This window comes from Hyperolius riggenbachi, chromosome 2 (assembly GCF_040937935.1).
Source record: "Hyperolius riggenbachi isolate aHypRig1 chromosome 2, aHypRig1.pri, whole genome shotgun sequence".
In the NCBI taxonomy this organism is placed as follows: Eukaryota; Metazoa; Chordata; class Amphibia; order Anura; family Hyperoliidae; genus Hyperolius; species Hyperolius riggenbachi.
The window spans coordinates 531416511-531440338 of NC_090647.1; the positions used below are offsets into that span (position 1 = coordinate 531416511).

Here is a 23828-nt window from a genome sequence, read left to right on the forward strand (position 1 = left end):
AGGGTGTGTAGGCTGTGCGTGCACAGTGCAGGGTGTGTAGGCTGTGCATGCGCAGTGCAGGGTGTGTAGGCTGTGCGTGCACAGTGCAGGGTGTGTAGGCTGTGCATGCACAGTGCAGGGTGTGTAGGGTGTGTGTGTGCAGTGCAGGGTGTGTAGGCTGTGTGTGCACAGTGCAGGGTGTGTAGGCTGTGCATGCACAGTGCAGGGTGTAGGCTGTGTGTGCACAGTGCAGGGTGTGTAGGCTGTGCATGCACAGTGCAGGGTGTGTAGGCTGTGTGTGCACAGTGCAGGGTGTGTAGGCTGTGTGTGCACAGTGCAGAGTGTGTAGGCTGTGTGTGTACAGTGCAGGGTGTGTAGGCTGTGTGTGCACAGGTCAGGGTGTGTAGGCTGTGCATGCGCAGTGCAGGGTGTGTAGGTTGTGCATGCGCAGTGCAGGGTGTGTAGGCTGTGCATGCGCAGTGCAGGGTGTGTAGGCTGTGTGTGCGCAGTGCAGGGTGTGTAGGCTGTGCGTACGCAGTGCAGGGTGTGTAGGCTGTGCGTGCGCAGTGCAGGGTGTGTAGGCTGTGCATGCACAGTGCAGGGTGTGTAGGCTGTGCATGCGCAGTGCAGGGTGTGTAGGCTGTGTGTACGCAGTGCAGGGTGTGTAGGCTGTACATGTGCAGTGCAGGGTGTGTAGGCTGTGCATGTGCAGTGCAGGGTGTGTAGGCTGTGCATGCACAGTGCAGGGTGTGTAGGCTGTGTATGCACAGTGCAGGGTGTGTAGGCTGTGTGTGCACAGTGCAGGGTGTGTAGGCTGTGCGTGCACAGTGCAGGGTGTGTAGGCTGTGCATGTGCAGTGCAGGGTGTAGGCTGTGCATGCACAGTGCAGGGTGTGTAGGCTGTGCATGCGCAGTGCAGGGTGTGTAGGCTGTGTGTGCGCAGTGCAGGCTGTGCATGCGCAGTGCAGGGTGTGTAGGCTGTGTGTGCGCAGTGCAGGCTGTGCATGCGCAGTGCAGGGTGTGTAGGCTGTACATGTGCAGTGCAGGGTGTGAAGGTTGTACATGTGCAGTGCAGGGTGTGTAGGCTGTGCATGCACAGTGCAGGGTGTGTAGGCTGTGCATGCACAGTGCAGGGTGTGTAGGCTGTGCATGCACAGTGCAGGGTGTGTAGGCTGTGCATGCACAGTGCAGGATGTGTAGGCTGTGTGTGCGCAGTGCAGGGTGTGTAGGCTGTGCATGCGCAGTGCAGGGTGTGTAGGCTGTGTGTGCGCAGTGCAGGGTGTGTAGGCTGTGCGTGCGCAGTGCAGGGTGTGTAGGCTGTACATGTGCAGTGCAGGGTGTGTAGGCTGTGCATGCGCAGTGCAGGGTGTGTAGGCTGTACATGTGCAGTGCAGGATGTTTAGGCTGTGCATGCGCAGTGCAGGGTGTGTAGGCTGTGCATGCACAGTGCAGGGTGTGTAGGCTGTGTGTGCACAGTGCAGGGTGTGTAGGCTGTGCATGTGCAGTGCAGAGTGTGTAGGCTGTGCATGCGCAGTGCAGGGTGTGTAGGCTGTGCATGCACAGTGCAGGGTGTGTAGGCTGTGCGTGCGCAGTGCAGGGTGTGTAGGCTGTGCATGCACAGTGCAGGGTGTGTAGGCTTGTAGGCTGTGCATGCACAGTGCAGGGTGTGTAGGCTGTGCATGTGCAGTGCAGGGTGTGTAGGCTGTGTGTGCACAGTGCAGGGTGTGTAGGCTGTGCATGTGCAGTGCGGAGTGTGTAGGCTGTGTGTGCACAGTGCAGAGTGTGTAGGCTGTGCATGCGCAGTGCAGGGTGTGTAGGCTGTGCATGCGCAGTGCAGGGTGTGTGATCTAAGGACTTGGATCAGTCATGATCAATGTTTACATGTATCTTTTTATTAGCATCTCATTGACCATCCTAAAGAACTAAGGCATTGCCAAAAAGCCAGGGGAATAAAGTTAGCAGCCTTCATTCCCTTCTCAGCACATTTCCTTTAATAGAAATGTAGAAGTCTGTAGAATTATTGGCACACTTTTCCTGTGATTCTGGTATAAAAGTGTCTTACAGTAGAATCTCGTTATAGTAAACTCAGATATAGTAATCCTCTGGCGTACATGAAAAAAGGTGCCTGGAAAAAGAGCGCAGGGGATTGTCGCTACAATTAGCGATATTAGTGATATTCTACTGCAGGATTCCGATAGTTAAATATCGGTAACGTTTACACAGAGGCGCTTAGTACCAGACCTGTTTTTGTGTATGCTCCATCTTATAGCCTGAGGAAGCGGTCACTCCCGCGAAATGCGTTGTATTTTACTGGAGTATGTAAATAAATTGTTTCGCTGAAAATCGGCATTTTCTTGTGTCTGCCCGGAGGAGGTAAGTCCACCACTACCTCCTCAGTTTTAAACATTTTAGATCTTTTTATCCTTCTGGTGCCTCTGTAGACATACTACGATATTTTACTATAGTTAAACCTAACCCCATTCTCGCACAGAACACTCCCTCTCCCGATGCCTAACCCTAAAGGTGGCCACACACCATACAATTGTTTAAATATCTGTTCAATTTAAGAATTGCAATCAACTTTTCTGACTGATTGTAACATTTCAAAAATATGTAAAACCGGATCATTTTATTGTATCGTGTGTGGCCACCTTATAGACACCCCTGCTGGTGCCTAAAATGAAGATACCCCCCCCCCACCCCCCGGTGCCTAACCCTAACCCTAACTCCCTAAACCTTAAACCCCCCCCCCCCCCCCCCCCGGCCACAAGGCTGTGACTTGTGTCATAGGCATATTATTGATTAGGTATTGAATAACATTCTTTACCTCATAGGTTATTGATTTAAATCCAGGATTGATTGATGAGACCCCCTCCCCCAAACAGTCATTGCTAGTGGTGCTCAAATACCCCTTTTTAAAATTCGAGTTTGGTCGAATTCGAATAGTAAATTATTCGAGGTCAGTCGAATATTCGAGTCGAATAAATTTTACTATTCGATTCGACCTCGGACTTCGAGCTCACTATTCGAGTCGGTATTCGAGCTCATTATTCGAGCTGACTATTCGAATTGGCCTTAAATAGCTTCCCAACACTTGTTTTGAGGGTTAATGATGCAAGAAACATATTTTTTTCCAAGTGACAACAGCAAGTGATTATGTGGGGATGTTCCTTTAAAAAAAAAAAAAGGTGAAAAGAGAAGTTGTGTCCAGAATTTTGTTCAGTACTGTATATACTTCTTCTTCTTCTTCTTCTTTATCTTCTATATCTTCTTCTTCTTCTTCTATATCTTCTTCTTCTTCTTCATCTTCTTCTTCTTCTTCTTCATCTTCTTCATCTTCATCTTCTTCATCTTCATCTTCTTCATCTTCATCTTCTTCATCTTCTTCTTCTTCATCTTCTTCATCTTCTTCTTCATCTTCTTCATCTTCTTCATCTTCATCTTCTTCATCTTCTTCTTCATCTTCTTCATCTTCATCTTCTTCATCTTCTTCTTCTTCTTCTTCTTCTTCTTCTTCTTCTTCTTCTTCATCTTCTTCTTCATCTTCTTCATCTTCTTCTTCATCTTCTTCATCTTCATCTTCTTCATCTTCTTCTTCATCTTCTTCATCTTCTTCTTCTTCTTCTTATTCATCTTCTTCATCTTCTTCTTCATCTTCTTCATCTTCATCTTCTTCTATATCGTCTTCTTCGTCACTTATTTCTCTTTTCATTTTTTTTTTTTTTAAAGAAATGCAGCTATTTTTGAGCGTAACAACAAATAGCTGGTGGCGCACGCATGTTGGAAGCGCCATTGTATGTGCTCCCTGGCAGTGGAAACACACAGACAGCAGGAGGTAAATTTAGCAGCAGGAGGAGGAGGATGAGTGTGTGGCAGCATGCAGTCAATGAGGCAGGCAGCGTGACATAATAGCCCTGGTACCTAGCGGTGATACCATGGCTGTAAATAAACACAACAGGAGGTCCCAGACAGCGGTCGTGCAGCCCACATTGTGTCCAATACACAACTGGGACAACACAGTTTTCAACCCGGGCACCTCAGAAAAATTAAACCTTTTTTTGTAATGGTTTTGTAGTTTTGGTTTTACAACCAATTACACAGATATATAGCTATTTTTTGACGTAATAGCTGGTGGCAGAGTGGCAGCAGAAGGTAAATCTGTGTACCCTGGCGGTGGGAAACACAGACAGACAGCAGCAGCAGCAGGAGGAGGAATGGAGGAGAGTAATTATGTGAGCAGCTATTGTTTGACGTAATAGCTGGTGGCAGTGTGGCAGCAGAAGGTAATTCTGTGTACCCTGGCAGTGGGAAACACAGACAGACAGCAGCAGCAGGAGGAATGGAGGAGTAGTGTGAGTGTGGCAGCAGGTAGGCAGCGTGACATAATAGCCCTGGTACCTAGCGGTGATACCAGGGCCGTAAATAAACACAACAGGAGGTCCCAGACAGCGGTCGTGCAGCCCACATTGTGTCCAATACACAACTGGGACAACACAGTTTTCAACCCGGGCACCTCAGAAAAATTAAACCTTTTTTTTTTTTTAATGGTTTTTTGGTTTTTGGTTTTACAACCAATTTAGCTATTTTTGGACGTAATAGCTGGTGGCAGAGTGGCAGCAGAAGAAGGTAATTCTGTGTACCCTGGCAGTGGGAAACACAGACAGACAGCAGCAGCAGGAGGAGGAATGGAGGAGTAGGCGAGCAGCTATTGTTTGACGTAATAGCTGGTGGCAGAGTGGCAGCAGAAGGTAAATCATCTGTGTACCCTGGCAGTGGGAAACACAGACAGACAGCAGCAGCAGCAGCAGGAGGAGGTATGGAGGAGCAGTGTGAGTGTGGCAGCAGGTAGGCAGCGTGACATAATAGCCCTGGTACCTAGCGGTGATACCAGGGCCGTAAATAAACACAACAGGAGGTCCCAGACAGCGGTCGTGCAGCCCACATTGTGTCCAATACACAACTGGAACAACACAGTTTTCAACCCGGGCACCTCAGAAAAATTAAACCTTTTTTTTTTTTTAATGGTTTTTTGGTTTTTGGTTTTACAACCAATTTAGCTATTTTTGGACGTAATAGCTGGTGGCAGAGTGGCAGCAGAAGAAGGTAATTCTGTGTACCCTGGCAGTGGGAAACACAGACAGACAGCAGCAGCAGGAGGAGGAATGGAGGAGTAGGCGAGCAGCTATTGTTTGACGTAATAGCTGGTGGCAGAGTGGCAGCAGAAGGTAAATCATCTGTGTACCCTGGCAGTGGGAAACACAGACAGACAGCAGCAGCAGCAGCAGGAGGAGGTATGGAGGAGCAGTGTGAGTGTGGCAGCAGGTAGGCAGCGTGACATAATAGCCCTGGTACCTAGCGGTGATACCAGGGCCGTAAATAAACACAACAGGAGGTCCCAGACAGCGGTCGTGCAGCCCACATTGTGTCCAATACACAACTGGAACAACACAGTTTTCAACCCGGGCACCTCAGAAAAATTAAACCTTTTTTTTTTTTAATGGTTTGTTTGGTTTCGGTTTTGCAACCAATATAGCTATTGTTTGACGTAATAGCTGGTGGCAGAGTGGCAGCAGAAGAAGGTCATTCTGTGTACCCTGGCAGTGGGAAACACAGACAGACAGCAGAAGGGCAGTACACAGCAGCCCACTGTAGGTGTAAAATGTGTGGCTGCAGGCGACGTAATAGTCAAAGTGAACCAGGCTGGCTTAGTGAGCAGGAGCCAGGAGGTGGTAAAGGGTGGTAAGGCACATTAACGATGGTTCCGGCAGCCAGTTCATGTCCCCCTCTCGCCGACAACAGGGGCCAGGAACTCGCCTTCCACCCACGCCTGGTTCATCTTGAGAAACGTCAGTCTGTCCACAGACTTGTGAGACAGACGTGAGCGTTTCTCGGTGACCACGCCACCAGCTGCACTGAAGCAGCGCTCGGACAGCACGCTGGAAGGGGGGCAGGACAGCACTTCCAGGGCGTACTGCGCTAGCTCGCTCCAGATCTCCATGCGCTTGACCCAATACTCCATGGGATCAACAGGGGCATCGCTGTCAAGCCCGCTGTACGACCCCATGTAGTCAGCCACCATGCGGGTCAGGCGCTGGCTGTGACCGGAGGAGGATGCTGCTGCATGCATCTCCTCTCTAGTCACTGCTGCCGGAGCCTCTACAGTCCTGTAGAGCTCGTGGCTGAGAGACAGCAGGTCTGTGGGGCGCTTGCTGCTGCTGGATGCAGGCACCTGCTGCTGCCTCTGTGCTGGCTGCTGGACAGTGGGGGTGGAAGGCTGGGGGAAGGCTTCCTCCAAGCGCTCAACAAGGGCCTGCTGCAAGCTCCTTATTTGTTGCGCTGGGTCTCCTCCTGCAGGCGGCAGGAACTGGCTCAACTTCCCCTTGAGGCGTGGGTCCAACATCATGCTGATCCAGATGTCCTCCCTCTGCTTCATCTGGATCACCCTGGGGTCCCTGCGCAGGCACGCCAGCATGTGCGCTGCCATTGGGAAGAGGCGGGCCACGTCTGCTGGCACATCGACGTCAGTGCTGTCCTCATCCTCCTCCTCTGCCGCCTCATCCTCTCTCCACCCCCGCACCAACTCAGCTGCGCTGTGCTGATCCCCCTCATCAGCAGCCAGGTCAGGGACCTCCACCAAGTCCTCCTCCTCCTCCCCCTCAGAGGTGGACTGCGCAGCTGGTTGCCGCTCCTGCTGGTCCAAGGCTGCCGCTCCCTGTTCCAGCAAACCATCGAGGGCCCTGTTCAGCAGAGAAACCAGGGGCACCCACTCGCAGACCATAGCATGGTCCCTGCTCACCATGTTTGTGGCCTGCAGGAAGGGAGCCAGCACAAAGCACACCTGCTGCATGTGCCTCCAGTCATCATCGGGGACGATGGACGGGATGTTGCTGGTCTTGTCCCTTCTCCGAGCTGCGGAAACAGTGGCCAGGGCAAGGTACTGGTTGACAGCGTGCCTCTGTTCAACCAGACGCTCCAACATCGCCAGGGTGGAGTTCCAGCGAGTCGGAACGTCAATGATCAGCCGATGGCGTGGCAGATCCAGCTCCTTTTGCACGTCTTCCAGGCTCGCACAGGCTGCAGCCGAGCGCCGGAAGTGACGCACAACATTCCTTGCCGTTTCCAGCAGTTCGCCCATCCCCTGGTAGGTGCGCAGGAACTTCTGCACCACCAGGTTCAGCACGTGGGCAAGACAGGGGATGTGGGTCAGGTTTCCCCTGTCTATGGCAGCAACCAGATTGGCCCCATTGTCGGACACCACCTCTCCGACTCTGAGGCCTCTGGGGGTCAGCCAAATCCTCTCCTGCTCCTGGAGTTTGGCCAACACGTGGGCTGCCGTCAGCTTGGTCTTGCCAAGGCTGACCAAGTGCAGCAGCGCTTGGCAGTGGCGGGCCTTCACGCTGCTGCTGAGGCGGGGGGTTTGGCCAGGTGTGGCGGAGGATGGCAGAGGATCGGAGGAACCCGCTGCAGTTCCCCTGACCCTGCGGGGTGGCACCACCCACTGTGTTGCTGCTGCTGCTGCTGCTGTGCCCGCTGCTGCTCTCCCATCCTCACCCCCTTCCACCAAGCTGACCCAGTGGACAGTGAAGGACAGGTAGCGGCCTGTCCCGAAGCGGCTGCTCCAGGAGTCCATGGTGACGTGGACCCTTTCACCAACCGCGTGCTCCAGCCCTCGCTCCACATTGGCCATCACAAAGCGGTGCAGTGCTGGAATGGCCTTGCGGGAGAAAAAGTGTCTGCTGGGGAGCTGCCAGTCTGGGGCTGCACAAGCAAGCAGCGCCCGCATGTCGCTCCCCTCCTGCACGAGCGTGTACGGCAGGAGTTGGGAGCACATGGCCCGTGCCAGCAAGCCGTTCAGCTGCCGCACGCGACGGCTGCTGGGAGGCAGAGCCCTAACCACCCCCTGGAAGGACTCGCTCAAAAGGCTCTGGCGTGGCCTTTTGCTGACACGGGAATCACCAGACACAGCGGAGGAGGCCACTGAGGACTGGCTGCCAGAACAGGCCTCAGTGTCGGCGGCAGGAGTTGCAGAGGGGGGAGGAGCAGTGCGTTTCCGCACTCCTGCTGGTGCTGCTGGAGGAGCAGGAGGGCGGGTGGCTGCTGTTGCTGCTGCTGAAGGCTGTGCAGTGATGGGTGTGGTGCCACTGCCAGCACCAGATGCCTTCAGCCTCTGGAACTCCTCATGCTGGTGGAAATGTTTAGCCGCAAGGTGGTTGATCAGCGAGCTGGTGCTGAACTTTAAGGGGTCTGCACCTCTGCTCAACTTCCGCTGACAGTGGTTGCAAGTGGCGTACTTGCTGTACACAGTGGGCATGGTGAAAAAGCGCCAGATTGGTGACAGAAACATCCCCCTACGGCATGGAAGCGCTGCTGCCTGTCTCCCTGTGGTGGTTGGGGGGGGGGCTTGGGTGCGGCTGGTGGTGGTACTGGCTGATGCTGCTGCTGCTGCTGCTGAGCCTGAGACACCAGCAGGCTGTGGGTCGCTGCCAATGCTTGCAATGATGCGCCTCCTTGCAAGGCCCACAAGCGCATCCTCCTCCTCCTCCGAGCTGCTGAGGACGACATCCCCTGGAGGTGGTGGCACCCAGTCTCTGTCTGTCACCGGGTCATCAACATCATCCTCCCCCTCCTCAAACATGTCCTGCTGGGATGATGACCCCCCAAACTCCTCTCCTGATGCATGGATGGGCTGCTTGACTGTCGCCACAGTCTTGCTGTCCAATCCCTCATCCCCCAAAGTGCCCATCAGCATCTCCTCCTCAAAATCGCCAACAACAGCAGACAATTGACTCATCATGCCTGGGGTCAAAAGAGTGCTGAATGAGAGGTCGGCGACTGACGGTGAACTGGCCTCCTCCCCAGACCCTGCTGGGCGGCTGCTGCGAACAGGGGTGGTGGTGGTGGTGGTGGTGAGGGTGGAGGCCTCGGATGCAGAGCTGATGGCGGGCTGCTCATCCTCCGTCATGAGTTGCACCACAGTGTCTGCATCCTTTTCCTCAATGGGACGTTTCCGACCCGGCTGGAGGAAAATCGGAGCAGGTGCTACACGCTGCTGCTGCTGTGTCTCTGCAGCGTGAGTTGCAGATGCTCCTGCTGGGCGGCGCCCAAGGCGTCCACGGCCAGTGGCTATGGGAGGAATGTTAGCCACTGACGCTGCTGCTGCTGCTGCGGAACTGTGCATGGTGGCGCGCCCGCGGCCGCGGCTTGCCACAATGCTGCTCCCTCTCCTCCTGATTCCCTTGCTGCCCTTCCCCTTGCCCAAACCGCGCTGGCTGCCACTTCCAGACATCTTCAATGTTTTGGGCGTATAGACAAAAGTTTTTTAAAAGGGCGGGTGAAAAGTGGGGTACTTTAATGGAGTGGGTTGGTTGGTGAGGTGACTGAGTGAGTGTCCCCTAGTACAGTAAGTAGTAACAGTCAGGAAGTACAACTAGCAGTTACAATAATCAGTAGTAATCACAAGTAAATTTAGTGTGTGTACACTCAGACAGTGAGTGCACGCAGGCAGGAGCTAGTAGCCTATGAACACAGTGACTGAGTGTCCTAGACTCCTAGTACAGTAAGAGTAAGTAGTAGCAGTAAGAAGAACTAACTAATTACAATAATCAATCAGCGATCAGAAGGAAATGGAGTGTGGGTGTGTGTACACTCAGACACTGAGTGCACGCACGCAGGAGCTAGTAGCCTATGAACACAGTGACTGAGTGTCCTAGACTCCTAGTACAGTAAGAGTAAGTAATAACAGTAAGTAGAACTAACTAATTACAATAATCAATCAGCGATCAGAAGGAAATGGAGTGTGGGTGTGTGTACACTCAGACAGTGAGTGCACGCACGCAGGAGCTAGTAGCCTATGAACACAGTGACTGAGTGTCCTAGACTCCTAGTACAGTAAGAGTAAGTAGTAACAGTAAGAAGAACTAACTAATTACAATAATCAATCAGCGATCAGAAGGAAATGGAGTGTGGGTGTGTGTACACTCAGACACTGAGTGCACGCACGCAGGAGCTAGTAGCCTATGAACACAGTGACTGAGTGTCCTAGACTCCTAGTACAGTAAGAGTAAGTAATAACAGTAAGTAGAACTAACTAATTACAATAATCAATCAGCGATCAGAAGGAAATGGAGTGTGGGTGTGTGTACACTCAGACAGTGAGTGCACGCACGCAGGAGCTAGTAGCCTATGAACACAGTGACTGAGTGTCCTAGACTCCTAGTACAGTAAGAGTAAGTAATAACAGTAAGTAGAACTAACTAATTACAATAATCAATCAGCGATCAGAAGGAAATGGAGTGTGGGTGTGTGTACACTCAGACAGTGAGTGCACGCACGCAGGAGCTAGTAGCCTATGAACACAGTGACTGAGTGTCCTAGACTCCTAGTACAGTAAGAGTAAGTAATAACAGTAAGTAGAACTAAATAATTACAATAATCAATCAGCGATCAGAAGGAAATGGAGTGTGGGTGTGTGTACACTCAGACAGTGAGTGCACGCACGCAGGAGCTAGTAGCCTATGAACACAGTGACTGAGTGTCCTAGACTCCTAGTACAGTAAGAGTAAGTAGTAACAGTAAGAAGAACTAACTAATTACAATAATCAATTAGCGATCAGAAGGAAATGGAGTGTGGGTGTGTGTACACTCAGACAGTGAGTGCACGCACGCAGCAGCTAGTAGCCTATGAACACAGTGACTGAGTGTCCTAGACTCCTAGTACAGTAAGAGTAAGTAATAACAGTAAGTAGAACTAACTAATTACAATAATCAATCAGCGATCAGAAGGAAATGGAGTGTGGGTGTGTGTACACTCAGACAGTGAGTGCACGCACGCAGGAGCTAGTAGCCTATGAACACAGTGACTGAGTGTCCTAGACTCCTAGTACAGTAAGAGTAAGTAGTAACAGTAAGAAGAACTAACTAATTACAATAATCAATCAGCGATCAGAAGGAAATGGAGTGTGGGTGTGTGAACACTCAGACAGTGAGTGCACGCAGGCAGGAGCTAGTAGCCTATGAACACAGTGACTGAGTGTCCTAGACTCCTAGTACAGTAAGAGTAAGTAGTAACACCAGTAAGTAGAACTAACTAATTACAATAATCAATCAGCGATCAGAAGGAAATAGAGTGTGTGTTGTGTGTGTACACTCAGACAGTGAGTGCGCACACGCAGGAGGTAGTAGTAGCCTATATGAACAGTGACAGTGAGTGTCCCTACGGGTACAGTAAGAGTAAGTAGTAAGTAAGTACAACTAACAATAATCAAACAGTAATGAGAAGGAAATAGAGTGTGTGTACACACAGACAGTGAGTGAGTGCACACACGCAGGAGCTAGCTAGTAGCCTATAAACAGTGACAGTCAGTGAGTGTCCTACTCCTAGTACAGTATAACTACAATACTATTAGTAAAGGACAGCAGAAATACTGGTATAGAATATGAGAGAAATAAACAGAGGACAGCTGCCCACAGAGGCAAGGCCCCCCTGAGGCCTAAACCTGTAAGCTTGCAGCAGCTGCCTGCAGTTCTCTAATGTAACACACAAGCTACTAACTAAAATACAATGTCTATCTAACTAACAACAATATAGGTGTATATGGCAGGTGTAGGTGAGCAAAAACGCTAGGTAAATGACCACAATAGAGCACTTGCTAAGCCAAAGCACAAAGGAGCAACTCTCTCTCTGTACAAGTCTCAGGCAAGCATGGAGAAACGGAACATGGCGGCCGCTATTTATAGGGTAGGGGCTGGCCAGGGTCCCCCTCTGTGATTGGCTGCCGTCAGAGGGCCTGGGAGCCCTCTGATTGGCTCTAAGGACATCAATCTGGGCTATGACGCTATTCGAGCTCGGTACCGAGCTCGAATAGCGCCGGGTGGCTCGAATAGCTCGAATAGTGAATGGGCTATTCGAGTGTACTCGGATAGCCCATTCGAATAGCTCCAGCTATTCGGAGCTCGAATACCGAGCTCGAATAGCTGAAAAAGAGCTCGAATATTCGAACTACTCGAATATTCAAGCTCTGCTGAGCACCACTGGTCATTGCTCATTTTCTTCAATATTCATATATATATTGCTTTATACTGTGTATTCTGATGTGTAACTTGCTGCAATGTGCTGTTCAGCTCTTTTCTGGAATGTCCCAGCTCTGTTCCAGTTACAAGACATAACAAAAAATAAAGCAAGGTCAGGACAGAGCCTGCTGAGAACAGGGCAAAGGCAACCTTACCCAGAGCCTACATTGCAGTACAGGACGCTGAGCTGTTGATTGCATCATAGTTAATTATGTTAAATATGTACACTCATAACACACCTTTTAATAATTATGCACACCTCTACTAACCAATAACCCATCCCAAAATTAATAAACATTATTTGTACGTCATGTAATCTATATATATCAAGGATTACGTGCCAATAAAGGACTTGTTAATTATGAATCTATGAGGGTACGTTTTCACTTGTGCGGCGCGATTTGCTCGCGGAAAACGCGTCAACGAATCCGCATACGGTTGCGGATTCGTTGACGTTTTCATGCGGATTTTCACGCGGAATCGTTCGCGATTTTGACAACGCGATTTTAACCATGTCAATGCCGGCAAGCATTGACATGGGTTTTTTCACGAAATCGCGCGCGGAAACGCTGGGAAAGCCGCAAGACTCAAGTACTTGCGGTTTTCCTATTTAGTTACATGACCGACGATTCGCGTGTGGGTGTGCGGCGTGCGAATTCTGACGGCTCTGCTGTGCAGATTTTTTCTGCAGAGCGAGCCGCACAGAATTCCTGACAAGTGGAAACGGCGCCATCCACTTGTATTGGTTGAGCGAATCTGCATGCAGGAAACGCATGCAGATTCGCTCTAGTGGAAACGAGCCCTAAGGGATGGAGTCTGTGTCTCTCTGATTCAGAGGTTTCTACATGCATGCTTAGAAACAGGTTAACATTAATTTGGATTACCTGGATAAATCCATCAAAGCGGTGTTCTTTCCGCTATATCACATGCATCGAGTAAATATCAGTGCTGAGTGGTGCCTGATTAGCGGCAGTGATTAGCGGGCGATTCACCATTGTAAAAACTGCGATTTGCAGCAAATAAGGTACATTTCGGCGCCAGGTGGTGCCCGATAGTGAGCGCCAACATGTGCCCAAATTTCTTTCCCTCTGCTGTAAATCGCAGATTTTGCAATAGGTGCTTATGGCGGCACCGTTTTTTCTCTAAGAGCATTTCCACCCTTTTTTCCAGCTTCAAGTACACTCAGTCTCCAGGTACCGACCGTGTGCCTATATAAATATACAATGTATGATAAATCCTGATATAGTAAACTTCTGATACGGTAAACTGCTTTGCCAGGTTCCTTGTAGTTTACTTTAAAGGGATTCTACTGTACAGACCTGCCCACAGATTGTGTCCACGGCATCGCTGCTGCCCGGTACAGTTAAAAATGCACACGTAACTTTTTTCTTATTTTCTTGCAGACATAAATGAATGTGAGGATCCAGAAAAGGAAAACGGTGGCTGCAATCAGAGGTGTGTGAACTTCCCTGGTGGCTACAGATGTGCCTGTGAGGACGGCTACTACCTGCTAGCGGACAAACACACCTGCAACGGTAACTGCTCAGCATCTTCTACGGAAAATCAAATACCACATGTACGGCTAAATCTTGCAGATCTAGACTATCCGTGTCTGTGCTCATCCTTCATTGGCCTCAGTTCACTAAGGGCAGTGCGGTAAAATAATTTAGCTCAGTAAAATACTGTTTACGGTATTTTACACATTATTTCAAATTCACTAAGATTTCCCGCATGTGGTAGAAGTTTGGTAATTTACCAAGCAAACCTGCTCCACTTCATTAAACCCTTAGGCCAGTTCACATCTGCGTTTTTTTTGCGGAGCGGGCCATACGGATCCGGCCATCAGGATCAGGTAAAAACTGTCAGTTTTCTATTTGTTCCTATGTACCTGCAAAACCTTTAGTTTCCGTTCCGCTGAGCAAAACAATTCCGGAAAATTGGGTCCTGCTGCATTTTTAAGAAAATATATCCATGTGCACCACGCACACACCAGCATAAGTTGTGTGCATACTGACAAAGGCCTGGAACCCACTGAAACCAGCAAACGCAACCGCTAGCGTTTTGTCTGAGCAGTTTGCAAGTGGATTCATGTGCGTTTTCGGGCGCATTTTGCAACATTGTATTTTTTTGCTCAGCGGTTGCGTAGCGTTTTGCGTTTTGCGTTTTTATCCTGATTGGTCCTGGGAAGTATTTTTCATTTTGTTACAGTGTGCTGAACCGCAAAACACTAGCAAAACCGCTCAGTTTACGTTTTGCTGAGCGTTTCCGCTAGCGTTTCAATACTTTACATTGAAGCGCTAACGCTCCCAAAATGCTGCACGTCCTGCGTTTGCGTTTCTAGGAAACGCAAACGCTCCTGTGGAAGTTGCCCCATCCATTAGCCCAGCGTTTTGGCAAAGTGCTAGCGTATCGCAGCGCTGCCAAAAGCACTCCTGTGGGTTCCAGCCCAAACAGTGGACCAGAGGGGCCCACTAGGGGCAGTCCGTCCATCTTATTAACTTTGCATTGTTGCTATGCTGGTAATGAACACCTCTAAATGTGCACTGAATAGCAGTAATCCTTAAACTGTTTTACTTACTCTGATTACCCCTCTCTGGGGGGCATTTATCAAGAGTGTCTGAGACAAAATATTGCTAGGTTTTTAGAAATCCATGCATAACTGACTCACTGATATCACTAGATAGTGTACTTTCCTTCTCAAACTCTTCTTATGTAGGAAGAGTTAGGAAGGTTTCTCAGACAGTGCAGTGTGTGAAGGAAATTGCTGTCGCTGAGGTAACCAATACATATGCTGTATAGATACCAGCTGGCTCTGAATGAGGAATTCAGCAGGGGGAGGAGCACTTCACAAATCATGCCTAGCCTGCACTGCACAAGCTGTGTAGAAGTGCTATTAAGCACTTCTTAAAGTGGGCCCAAATTAAAAAGACAAGATTTCAGAAATAAAATCTATTTTCTAAATTATAATAATAAATATCAGCCTTTTTTCAGCTTCATGAAGACAAATATAAAATATTTTACATTTATTGGAGGAACCCCTCCCTTCCTTTCATATTGCCGGGACAGAATCTGGTGGAGTAGGAGGTGTCCGGCAAAGGAGGAATTGCTAATGGCTGCCACCTGTATAACCCTAGTTATGAAAAGAGAAGGGTAAAAAGCAGGTACTGAAATGCTCATAGGCTTGAAGGAGTGTTTATTTATCTTTGTATGTGTCAGAGTGGTGCAACTAAATATTTTGAATTTAAAAATTTTTTGGTTTGGGTCCACTTTAATCTGCAGCAGTTTAGGAATGGATTTGCACTTTTCTTAACTGTAGTGCAGTTCGAGAAATTCACACTAAACTGCTACTATTAAGTAGTATTTAAGAAGTTTCTTATTATCATGCAGAACAGTTCCCCTGCTGGTTAGAACTGTTTAACCTCCCTGGCTGTAAGCCCGTGCTGAGCACGGGCTATGCCGCCGGAAGGCACCGCCCAGGCCCCGCCCAGGCCGATTTGCATAAGTGTGCAATGCGATCGCCGCCGCTACCCGCCGATCCACCGCTCTTCGTCACGCCGCGGCCGCCCCACCCAGACCTCGTGCGCTGCCTGGCCAATCAGTGCCAGGCAGCGCTGTGGGGTGGATGGGAGTCCCCTTTGACGTCACGACGTCGATGACGTCAGTGACGTCATCCCGCCAGTCGCCATGGCGACGGGGGAAGCCCTCCAGGAGATCCCATTCTTTGGAGGGACTGGCTATCATGTAGCGAGACCTTGTCTCGCTACATGGAAAAAAAAATGTTTTTAAAAAACGGATTTGCTGTCCCCTGGCGGATTTTAAGGAAACCGCCAGGAGGGTTAGGAAGAAAAAACTGTCGGTAACGCCATAATAAATCTGGCCCTCTGACACTAGTGCTGTCCTTGGTAGGTTTTGAGACTCCGTATTAATAGAGTGCTTGGGGCCCCATTTACAACTCACACTGGGGCCCCAAGCAGTTTAGTTACACAACTGCTGACTGTGATCGCAAACAGGGGAAGGAGAGTTTGCACTGTATTAACCTGTTGCCGCCCGCGTCACGCCAATTGGCGTGGCCGCGGCAACAGCCCCAGGACCGCCTAACGCCAATTGGCGTAAAGTCCTGGGGCTGTGTTTTGCAGGAGATTGCGCAGGGTGCGCACGCATCTCCTGCTTGGTGGGCGGAGCTCCACCTTCAGCCTCCGAGCGGTGGTTGCCGCTCGGGAGACTGTTAGACCGCGTAATCGCCGTCTATTTACATGTACAGCGCTGCGATCAGCAGCAGCGCTGTACTGGGGACAGCCCTGTGACACGGCTGTCCCCTCCTGAGCAACAGAGGTGATCGGCTGTCATAGGCTGAAGCCTATGACAGCTGATCACGGGGATTGGTTAGCGGGGGGAGGGAGGGAGGGAGGGGGGTTTACAATTAATTTAAAAGAAAAACGACATTTTTTACAACAACAAAAAATCAAATAAACAAACACAAATAAACAAACAAACATGGGGGGGGGGGATCGGGAAAATAGGCCTTCAGGGAATACCGCGTCACTAAGCGGTATTCTCTGTGTGGCATCTGGCCAAGCAGCAAGTGATGCTCACTTCCTGCCGGCCAAGCGTTCACGTGTGCCAAAGTATATTGCAAAAAATACGCTTCATGCATGACCCGTGGCGGGTGTTTACACTTACACGCGTCGCCATAGATTTACATGACTTTCGGTCTGACACAGATCGACACAAGTACGCGCGGTAACGTAGTTTTGGAAGCGCGTCAGATTGAGAACTTTAGGCGTACCGCGACGCAGGTAATGTGATTTCCCCTATAGGTTTTCATTGGAGTGAGGTAGCAGTCAATTTGATGCACCGCCCCATTGTGAAAGGGCCATCAAACAGACCTTCATGAGTTTGAGTCAATCAACATTTTCTCGCCAAGATTTACAGCTGTTGATTGCATCCAGGGCCGATTCTCACATGAGGCAAGGTGAAACATTTGCATCAGGCGCAGAGATTTCAGGGGCAGCATTTTTGTACTGAGTGTACCTTCCTGAGGAGGAATGGAGTGGCTGAGGGTGAGCAGTGTGTTTGTCACAGACTCACAGCCAGCCAGTGAGCTATTGTGTTGAGCTGCAGCACGTCATGTGAGAAGAGACTCTGAAGCGAATTTATTTTGCTATATTTACCTTAGCATTCGCTTCAGAAGTCTCACCAGCGCAAAACCGCCGCATCCCCGCCAAAAAACGAGGGCTGCAGACCCCCCAAATCCCCGGGCAAACATCCACGACCAACTTGGTTGTGGATTGTGCTACCCTGAGAGGCTGAGCTATTCGCCGTAGCTCCGCCTCTCCTGCTGTCGATCGCCGCCTCTCCCTCTCTGTGAAAGGAAGAGTGAGAGGGGCGGGGAGGGCCGGGGAGAGGCGGCGATGCGCAGCGGTTGACATCAGGAGAGGCAGAGCTACAGCAGACAGCTCTGCCCCTTCCAGGAAGCGGCGTCCAAGTTGGTCGTGGATGTTTGCCCGGGGATTTGGGGGGTCTGCAGCCCTCGTTTTTCGCCGGGAATGCGGCGGTTTGTGTCTGATGAGAGTTCTGAAGCGAATGCTAAGGTAAATTTAGCAATTATTTTTCGCTTCAGACTCTCTTTAAATGAAGCAGAGTAAATTGGTGGTGGGGGGGAGGCATCCTCACAAGTTTGCCTCAGCCAGCAAAAAGTCTAGAACCACCCGGCCCTGCTTGCATCCAATCACCATGAGAAACTCCATGCCCCCTAATGTAGTCAGGCACCCACCTAATATAACCTGACTTGGGTGTATTTCATCCCCCCCTCCACCATCCCGAGCTCACTATAGAATAATGGTACATTTATCTCGGCAGGCACTGGGGAGGCCATCTGTCAGTGCCAAGGAAAGCCTCATAAAACAATCCCTAGTAACTAAAAAGCTAATTCTGTTCAATACAGAGAACCCGTCCTCCATGATTAAATGCCCAATTCTTTTCTCCAAATCTCCAAAGTCTTCCAGGGCAGCCAAGAAAGACACATTTAGCACTAAATCACCGTAATCAATTGACTTTCATTGTGGAGGATTCGCGGGAAGATGCAGCAAACTGGCCCGACATAAATCTTGGAACTTTTATTCGTCTCCCTGGGTGCTGAGCAGCGATCATCCAGTATATCAGAATACATGTGTATTCCGCGATTTGTTATCCTGCCTCTCTCCCGTCACCGCATTATTTATCCTCCGCTGCTAGATTCTCTCTTAAAGGGGCAAATAAAACACCAGCAGCCAGCACAGTATGGGCTTGATTCACAAAAGAGTGCTAACTGTTAGTACGGGCGTTTTCGGGCGAATTTTCGCATTGTGCGAGATCGTGAATTTTTGCGCGAAACGATAATTTTTCGTGCGCAAATGCGAATTTCCGCGTGAAAACGATATCGATTTCACGGAAAAATTCACGTTTAATTTAAGATTGCGCGCAATGCGAAAATTCACGCGAAAACGCCCGTGCTAACAGTTAGCACTCTTTTGTGAATCAAGCCCTATGTCTGATTTCCATCCCAGTATTGACTGTCTGCTGATTTCCAAATTCCTTTAATGGCTGGTAGTCTTATCTCCTTCATTCCAACAGTCGGTTATTACGCAGTTCTTGCTCTCTGTATTCATAGAAGCAAAACGTGGGTTAAATGGGCACTATCGTGAAAAATTGTAAAATTTAAAATGTGTATAAACAGATACAAATAAGAAGTATGTTTCTTCCAGAGTAAAATGAGGCATAAATTACTTTTGTCCTATGTTGCTGTCACTTACAGTAGGCAGCAGAAATCTTGACAGAACTGACAGGTTTTGGACTATTCCATCTCTTAATGGGGGATTCTTAAAGAGACACTGAAGCGAGACTAAATCTCGCTTCAGGTCTTATATATAGCAGGGGCACGTGTGCCCCTGCTAAAACGCCGCTATCCCGCGGCTTAACGGGGGTCCCTTCACCCCCAACCCACCCCCCGCAAAAGTTGGTCGGAAAATGGTCGCTCGTATTCTTCTTCCTGGAGGCAGGGCTAACGGCTGCAGCCCTGCCTCCAGTCGCGTCTATCAGACGCGCATCGCCGCCTCTCCCCCGCCCCTCTCAGTGAAGGAAGACTGAGAGGGGCGGGGGAGAGGCGGAGATACGCGTCTGACAGACGCGCATGGGGCAGGGCTGCGGCGGTTAGCCCTGCCCCAACCAGGAAGCGCTCCCCCGCTGCACGGAGGGGGTTTGGGGGGACAGGGACCCCCGTTAAGCCGCGCTATAGTGGCGTTTTAGCAGGGGCACGCATGCCCCTGCTAGCTATGAGGTCTGAAGCGAGATCTATTCTCGCTTCAGACTCTCTTTAAGGTGCGTACACACATGCGACTATAGTCGTTTGAAACGATCGTTCCCCGATTGTTTCAAACGACGATCGTTTAAAAAAAAGCAGCCAACGACCATTAAGTCTAACGACGGACGAGCTAGATCGTTAAAAACGAACGATCTAGCTTGGCGGATTTTTCCCAACGACAATCGTTTGCAAAAGTAGTACATCGTTGGAAACGGTCGTTCGTACCAGGCCTGACATGCGCATTTCACTATTTCTCCATGGAACTTTTATTTTTATGTGCAGGCGCAATAGGTGCTTTCACGTGATGTAACGTTCGTTCTAACGATGTGATCGTTACACACCTTTTAAAACTAACTTTACTTAAGTCGTTCTTTCGTCAATTAGAAGTTTGTTCATCGTTGACAACGAACGATCGTTGTCGTATGTGTGTACGTAGCTTAAGCATGGCCTTTATTGTTTATAAAGACACTCCCTGAAAAGGATCTATACAAAGATGCTGCCCAGCCTCCCTGCTCACCATTCACTTTTTTGGCAGTTGGACAGAGCAACTGTCATTCAGTTAGTGCTTTTAAAAATAAACAATGCCCTGAGAATGCCCCATGAGGAGATGGGCTAGTCCAAAACCTGTTGGTTCTGTCAGATTTCTACTAGCTACTGTAAGTGACAGAAACATAGGAGAGAAGTAGTTTACGGCTCATTTTACTCTAGGAGAAACAAGCTCCTTATTTGTGTGTGTTTACATGTATTTTACATTTTACGAATTTTGCGATAGTGGTCCTCTAAAGTGGACAGGACAGAACAGGAAAACACAGAGAAATGCACCCTGTGTGTATGTAGAGAGTTTAGCCTGTCTAATTCCCCCTCATCTTTGTCTAAACACAAGTTGTAATTTGAACTCTCCCGTGTCACCTGACTGCCACAGCATACAAGCTCATTTGAAAGCGCAGGATGTTAACAATATGTCTGCTTCCATGAAAGCAGGAAGTAGACACACTGCAAATTTATTGCAGGATTTGTATCCGCTGTAACAAAGAAATGTTTTTCTTTAAAGGTTATTATGCTGGTGCTTATCTTTTAGAGCAGAGAGGAAGTTGTGAGTTCAGGTCCACTTTAAAGGGACAAATAAAACGGCCAGGAGCCAGCACAGTATTTCTCAATTCCATCCCAGTATAGATTGTTTGCTGATTTCTAAATTCCGTTAATAGCATTATTGTCTTATCTCCATCAGTCCAAGTGTCCGTTATTACGCAGTTTTTGCTCTCTGTATCCATAGAAGCAAAACATGGCTTAAAGCGGACCTGAACTCAGAACTTCCTCTCTGCTCTCAAAGATACGCAACAGCTTAACCGCTTCTGAACCACGCTAATTGAAATCTACACCCTGTTTGGGACCGGATATATCTGCCAGAACAAAGATTTCAATTAGCGTGCCATGTTCGTGCTCCCATTGCCGGGAGCGTTCTGGGTCCAGGCGCAGTACGAGAAAACCTTGTAATGCGCCTGCGTAGGACGCGATTGAGGACGCGCATAGCCAGGGCCATGCTGGCACAATGGCCATCGACTTGCAAGTCGGCGATAACAAAACGTAGTCACGCCGGGGACCAGAGGATTGTTCCATGAAGGCGTGGGCACAGGGCGGCTATAGGGGGCTGGAAGAAGCCCCAGCTAAATGAAACTCTTTTTTTTTTTAATCAATTAAGCCTTTTGGACATAGCTGCTACATCCAAAAGGCTGCTGCTGCGCTGCTGCATGCTCCCGCGGCCAATCGCGCACGCTCCTGTGCCACCTCCCGTTTTCCGGATGATCAATGAATGTAAACACAGTTCCCATTCATTGCTCTAAGTCCCCGTTAGAAAGACTGACGGCTTCCGTGAGAAGCCGAGATCTTTCTGAAGAAAAAAAAAAGTTTCACGTCCTCCCTTCACTTCCTGTAAACGTGATCCCACACTTATAAGTCGGAAAAAAAATGACTCAGGCCATCTTGTGGCCGAATAGTAAAACTACATCTACATACAATTTTTTAATAAACAGACACACAATTATATTTAAAATTAACTGTTTATCTCCCACACTCTCCAAAAAATACCCAAATAAAATTTTAATTAAAAAAAACAAACAAACAGAAAAAGTACCTAAGGGTCTGAACATTTTTAATATGCATGTGTAATGATCCGCTCAGCTGGCTGCACAGGCAGACAGCTGTTTGACCATTCCTCTAGTCTGTGAGCTGCAGGTCTCTGGAAGAGACACCTGTCTTTCCTTTGCAAGTTTCTGATCTGCTCTGCTGCTGAGGAATTTGCATACATTGGTTATGCAAATCACCCAGCTAACTCCTTTGTAGGCTGGCAGTATAAAGAGCTATGTTTCCCAGAGTCCTTTGCTGGTCATTCCTTCATGGTTTGTTGAAACACTCCTAGAGTGTCAGCCCTGCTATTGCTTGTTAAAGTTATCTTAGAGTATTTCTTGGGACTGCACTAGGCAGCTTCCCTAGTGCAGTTAGCTTGCTATCTGTTTTGTCTGTATTGCCTCTCTGTTGCGATTGTCCTGTCACCAACGGTGGTTGTCAGAAAATCGTTCTGTCTGTCTGAGCTGCTAACCAGAGCAGCGGTCGCTACTGGTAGCCCCTTCTGTTCATCTGTCTGTCTTGTTTGGATCGCACTAGCCGCTAGCGGTAGCGGCTGTGGATCCTTCTGATCTTTGTTCTTGGAGTATAGCTGGGGCAGCGGTTGCTACCTGCTATCTCATCTGTCTGTCTTGCTTGGATCGCACTAGCCTCTAGCGGTAGCGGCTGTGGATCCTTCTGATCTTTGTTCTTGGAGTATAGCTGGAGCAGCGGTTGCTCCCTGCTATCTCATCTGCCTGTCGTGCTTGGATCGCACTAGCCCCTAGCGGTAGCGGCTGTGGATCCTTCTGATCTGCTTTCTTGTCCCAGTACCCGGATCGCACTCGCTCTGGCGGAAAGAGCAGTGGATCTTCCCTAGCCTGTTCCTGTACTCGGCTCGCACTCGCTCTGACGGAAAGAGCAGTGGATCTTTCCTCTCGTATTCCTGTTTTCCGTTTGTCTGTCTTTTTGATACGAACGTTTGCTGTAGGCTCGGTGAGGTAACCGTTAAGCAAGCGCTTGAGTTCTCTGTTTCGTGTTTGTCTGTCGGCAGTTAGTTAGGCGTGCTTGTATCTGTTGCGCTTAACGTGCGGAGATCGCGCCGTAAAAGCGATCGCTGTTGCGAATGAGTGCGGTGTTCACGTTTAGTTAGCGTTTGTTATTTTCGCTATTTTCTCGTTGTCGTTTGCTGTGCCTTTGCTCCTCTCGTGTTCTGTTCTGATCTGTCTTGTGTCACTTCTGGCGATCGCCTTTCTCGCGATCGCATTCTTGCTTTTGTTTCTGCTGATGTGTGTTCACTGTAGCAGGGTCGCGACTAGATTGGTGAACACACATTCATCCTGTACCTATGCTCTTTCTCTTTAAGGGCTGTTCCGCCACTGCATTGTCTTAGTTCTGTACAAATCTCATCTGGCATTTGTGGCTGTGCAGAGGCTGTGCGCGTCTGCACTCCACAGCGCCATCTGCCGGTGGGAATTGCCCTCTGCTGGTGCATTGCACTTAGCCTGGGTTCACTTAATTATACGCTTGTGGAAGGTTTTTGTTGTGTCAGTGCGCATCTTGTGCGCTGACCGCGAAAACGATTTCGCAAACGTTACAGCATGTCAATATGGTATACTACTATTATTTTTTAAAATTATAAGCTTGTAAATAGTGATGGATGCAAAACTGAAAAAATGCACCTTTCTTTCCACATAAAATATTAGCGCCATACATTGTGATAGGGACATCATGCAAATGGTGTAATAACTGGGACAAATGAGCAAATAAAATATGTGGGTTTTAATTACGGTAGCATGTATTATTTTAAAGCTATAATGGCCGAAAACTGACAAATAAGGATTTTTTTTTAGCTAGGCCTATTTGTAACACCGACTCTCAAACAACCGGAAACTGCACTTATCCAGCATCGACCGATCCCCGCTGGTGCTGGATAATAGGGGTTTTACTGTATTTAGATTCATTAGGCTTCTGAGGCCTGTCTGTTCAGTGATATGTATTCTACAGGTAATGTGTCTTTGTCTTCAATAGACAGAAATGAATGTGAATTGAGCCCAGTGATCTGTGGAGCAGCGAAGTGCAGAAACACAGATGGGAAATATGAGTGTGACTGCGATGGCGGCTATCGGTTTAACGCCTCCTCGAAGACGTGTGAAGGTAAGCGGCTGGTTGGAGTTTGTGCGATTGTGAACGGTGACCACGGAAACAGAAAGACTGCGACCTAACAGAAACCATTCTAAAGCAACGGACAGAGGATCGGACTAGGTAGATTGGGAGAGGGATCACAGCAAAACGCAGGAGACCGGCATCACTGTTAATGGAAAATTGCTACAGCTTTTGGT

The 23828-nt window shown here is 49.0% G+C and overlaps 1 protein-coding gene across 1 annotated transcript in view; it reads left to right on the forward strand.

Moving 5' to 3' along the window:
- The window catches only part of PROS1 (protein S), a 120655-nt gene that overhangs the window by 60049 nt on the left and 36778 nt on the right, over positions 1 to 23828 (forward strand). The window contains exons 6-7 of the mRNA XM_068270661.1: positions 13451 to 13582; positions 23518 to 23643. Coding sequence (XP_068126762.1) covers positions 13451 to 13582; positions 23518 to 23643 — 258 coding nt within the window. The remainder of the gene's footprint in view (positions 1 to 13450; positions 13583 to 23517; positions 23644 to 23828) is intronic.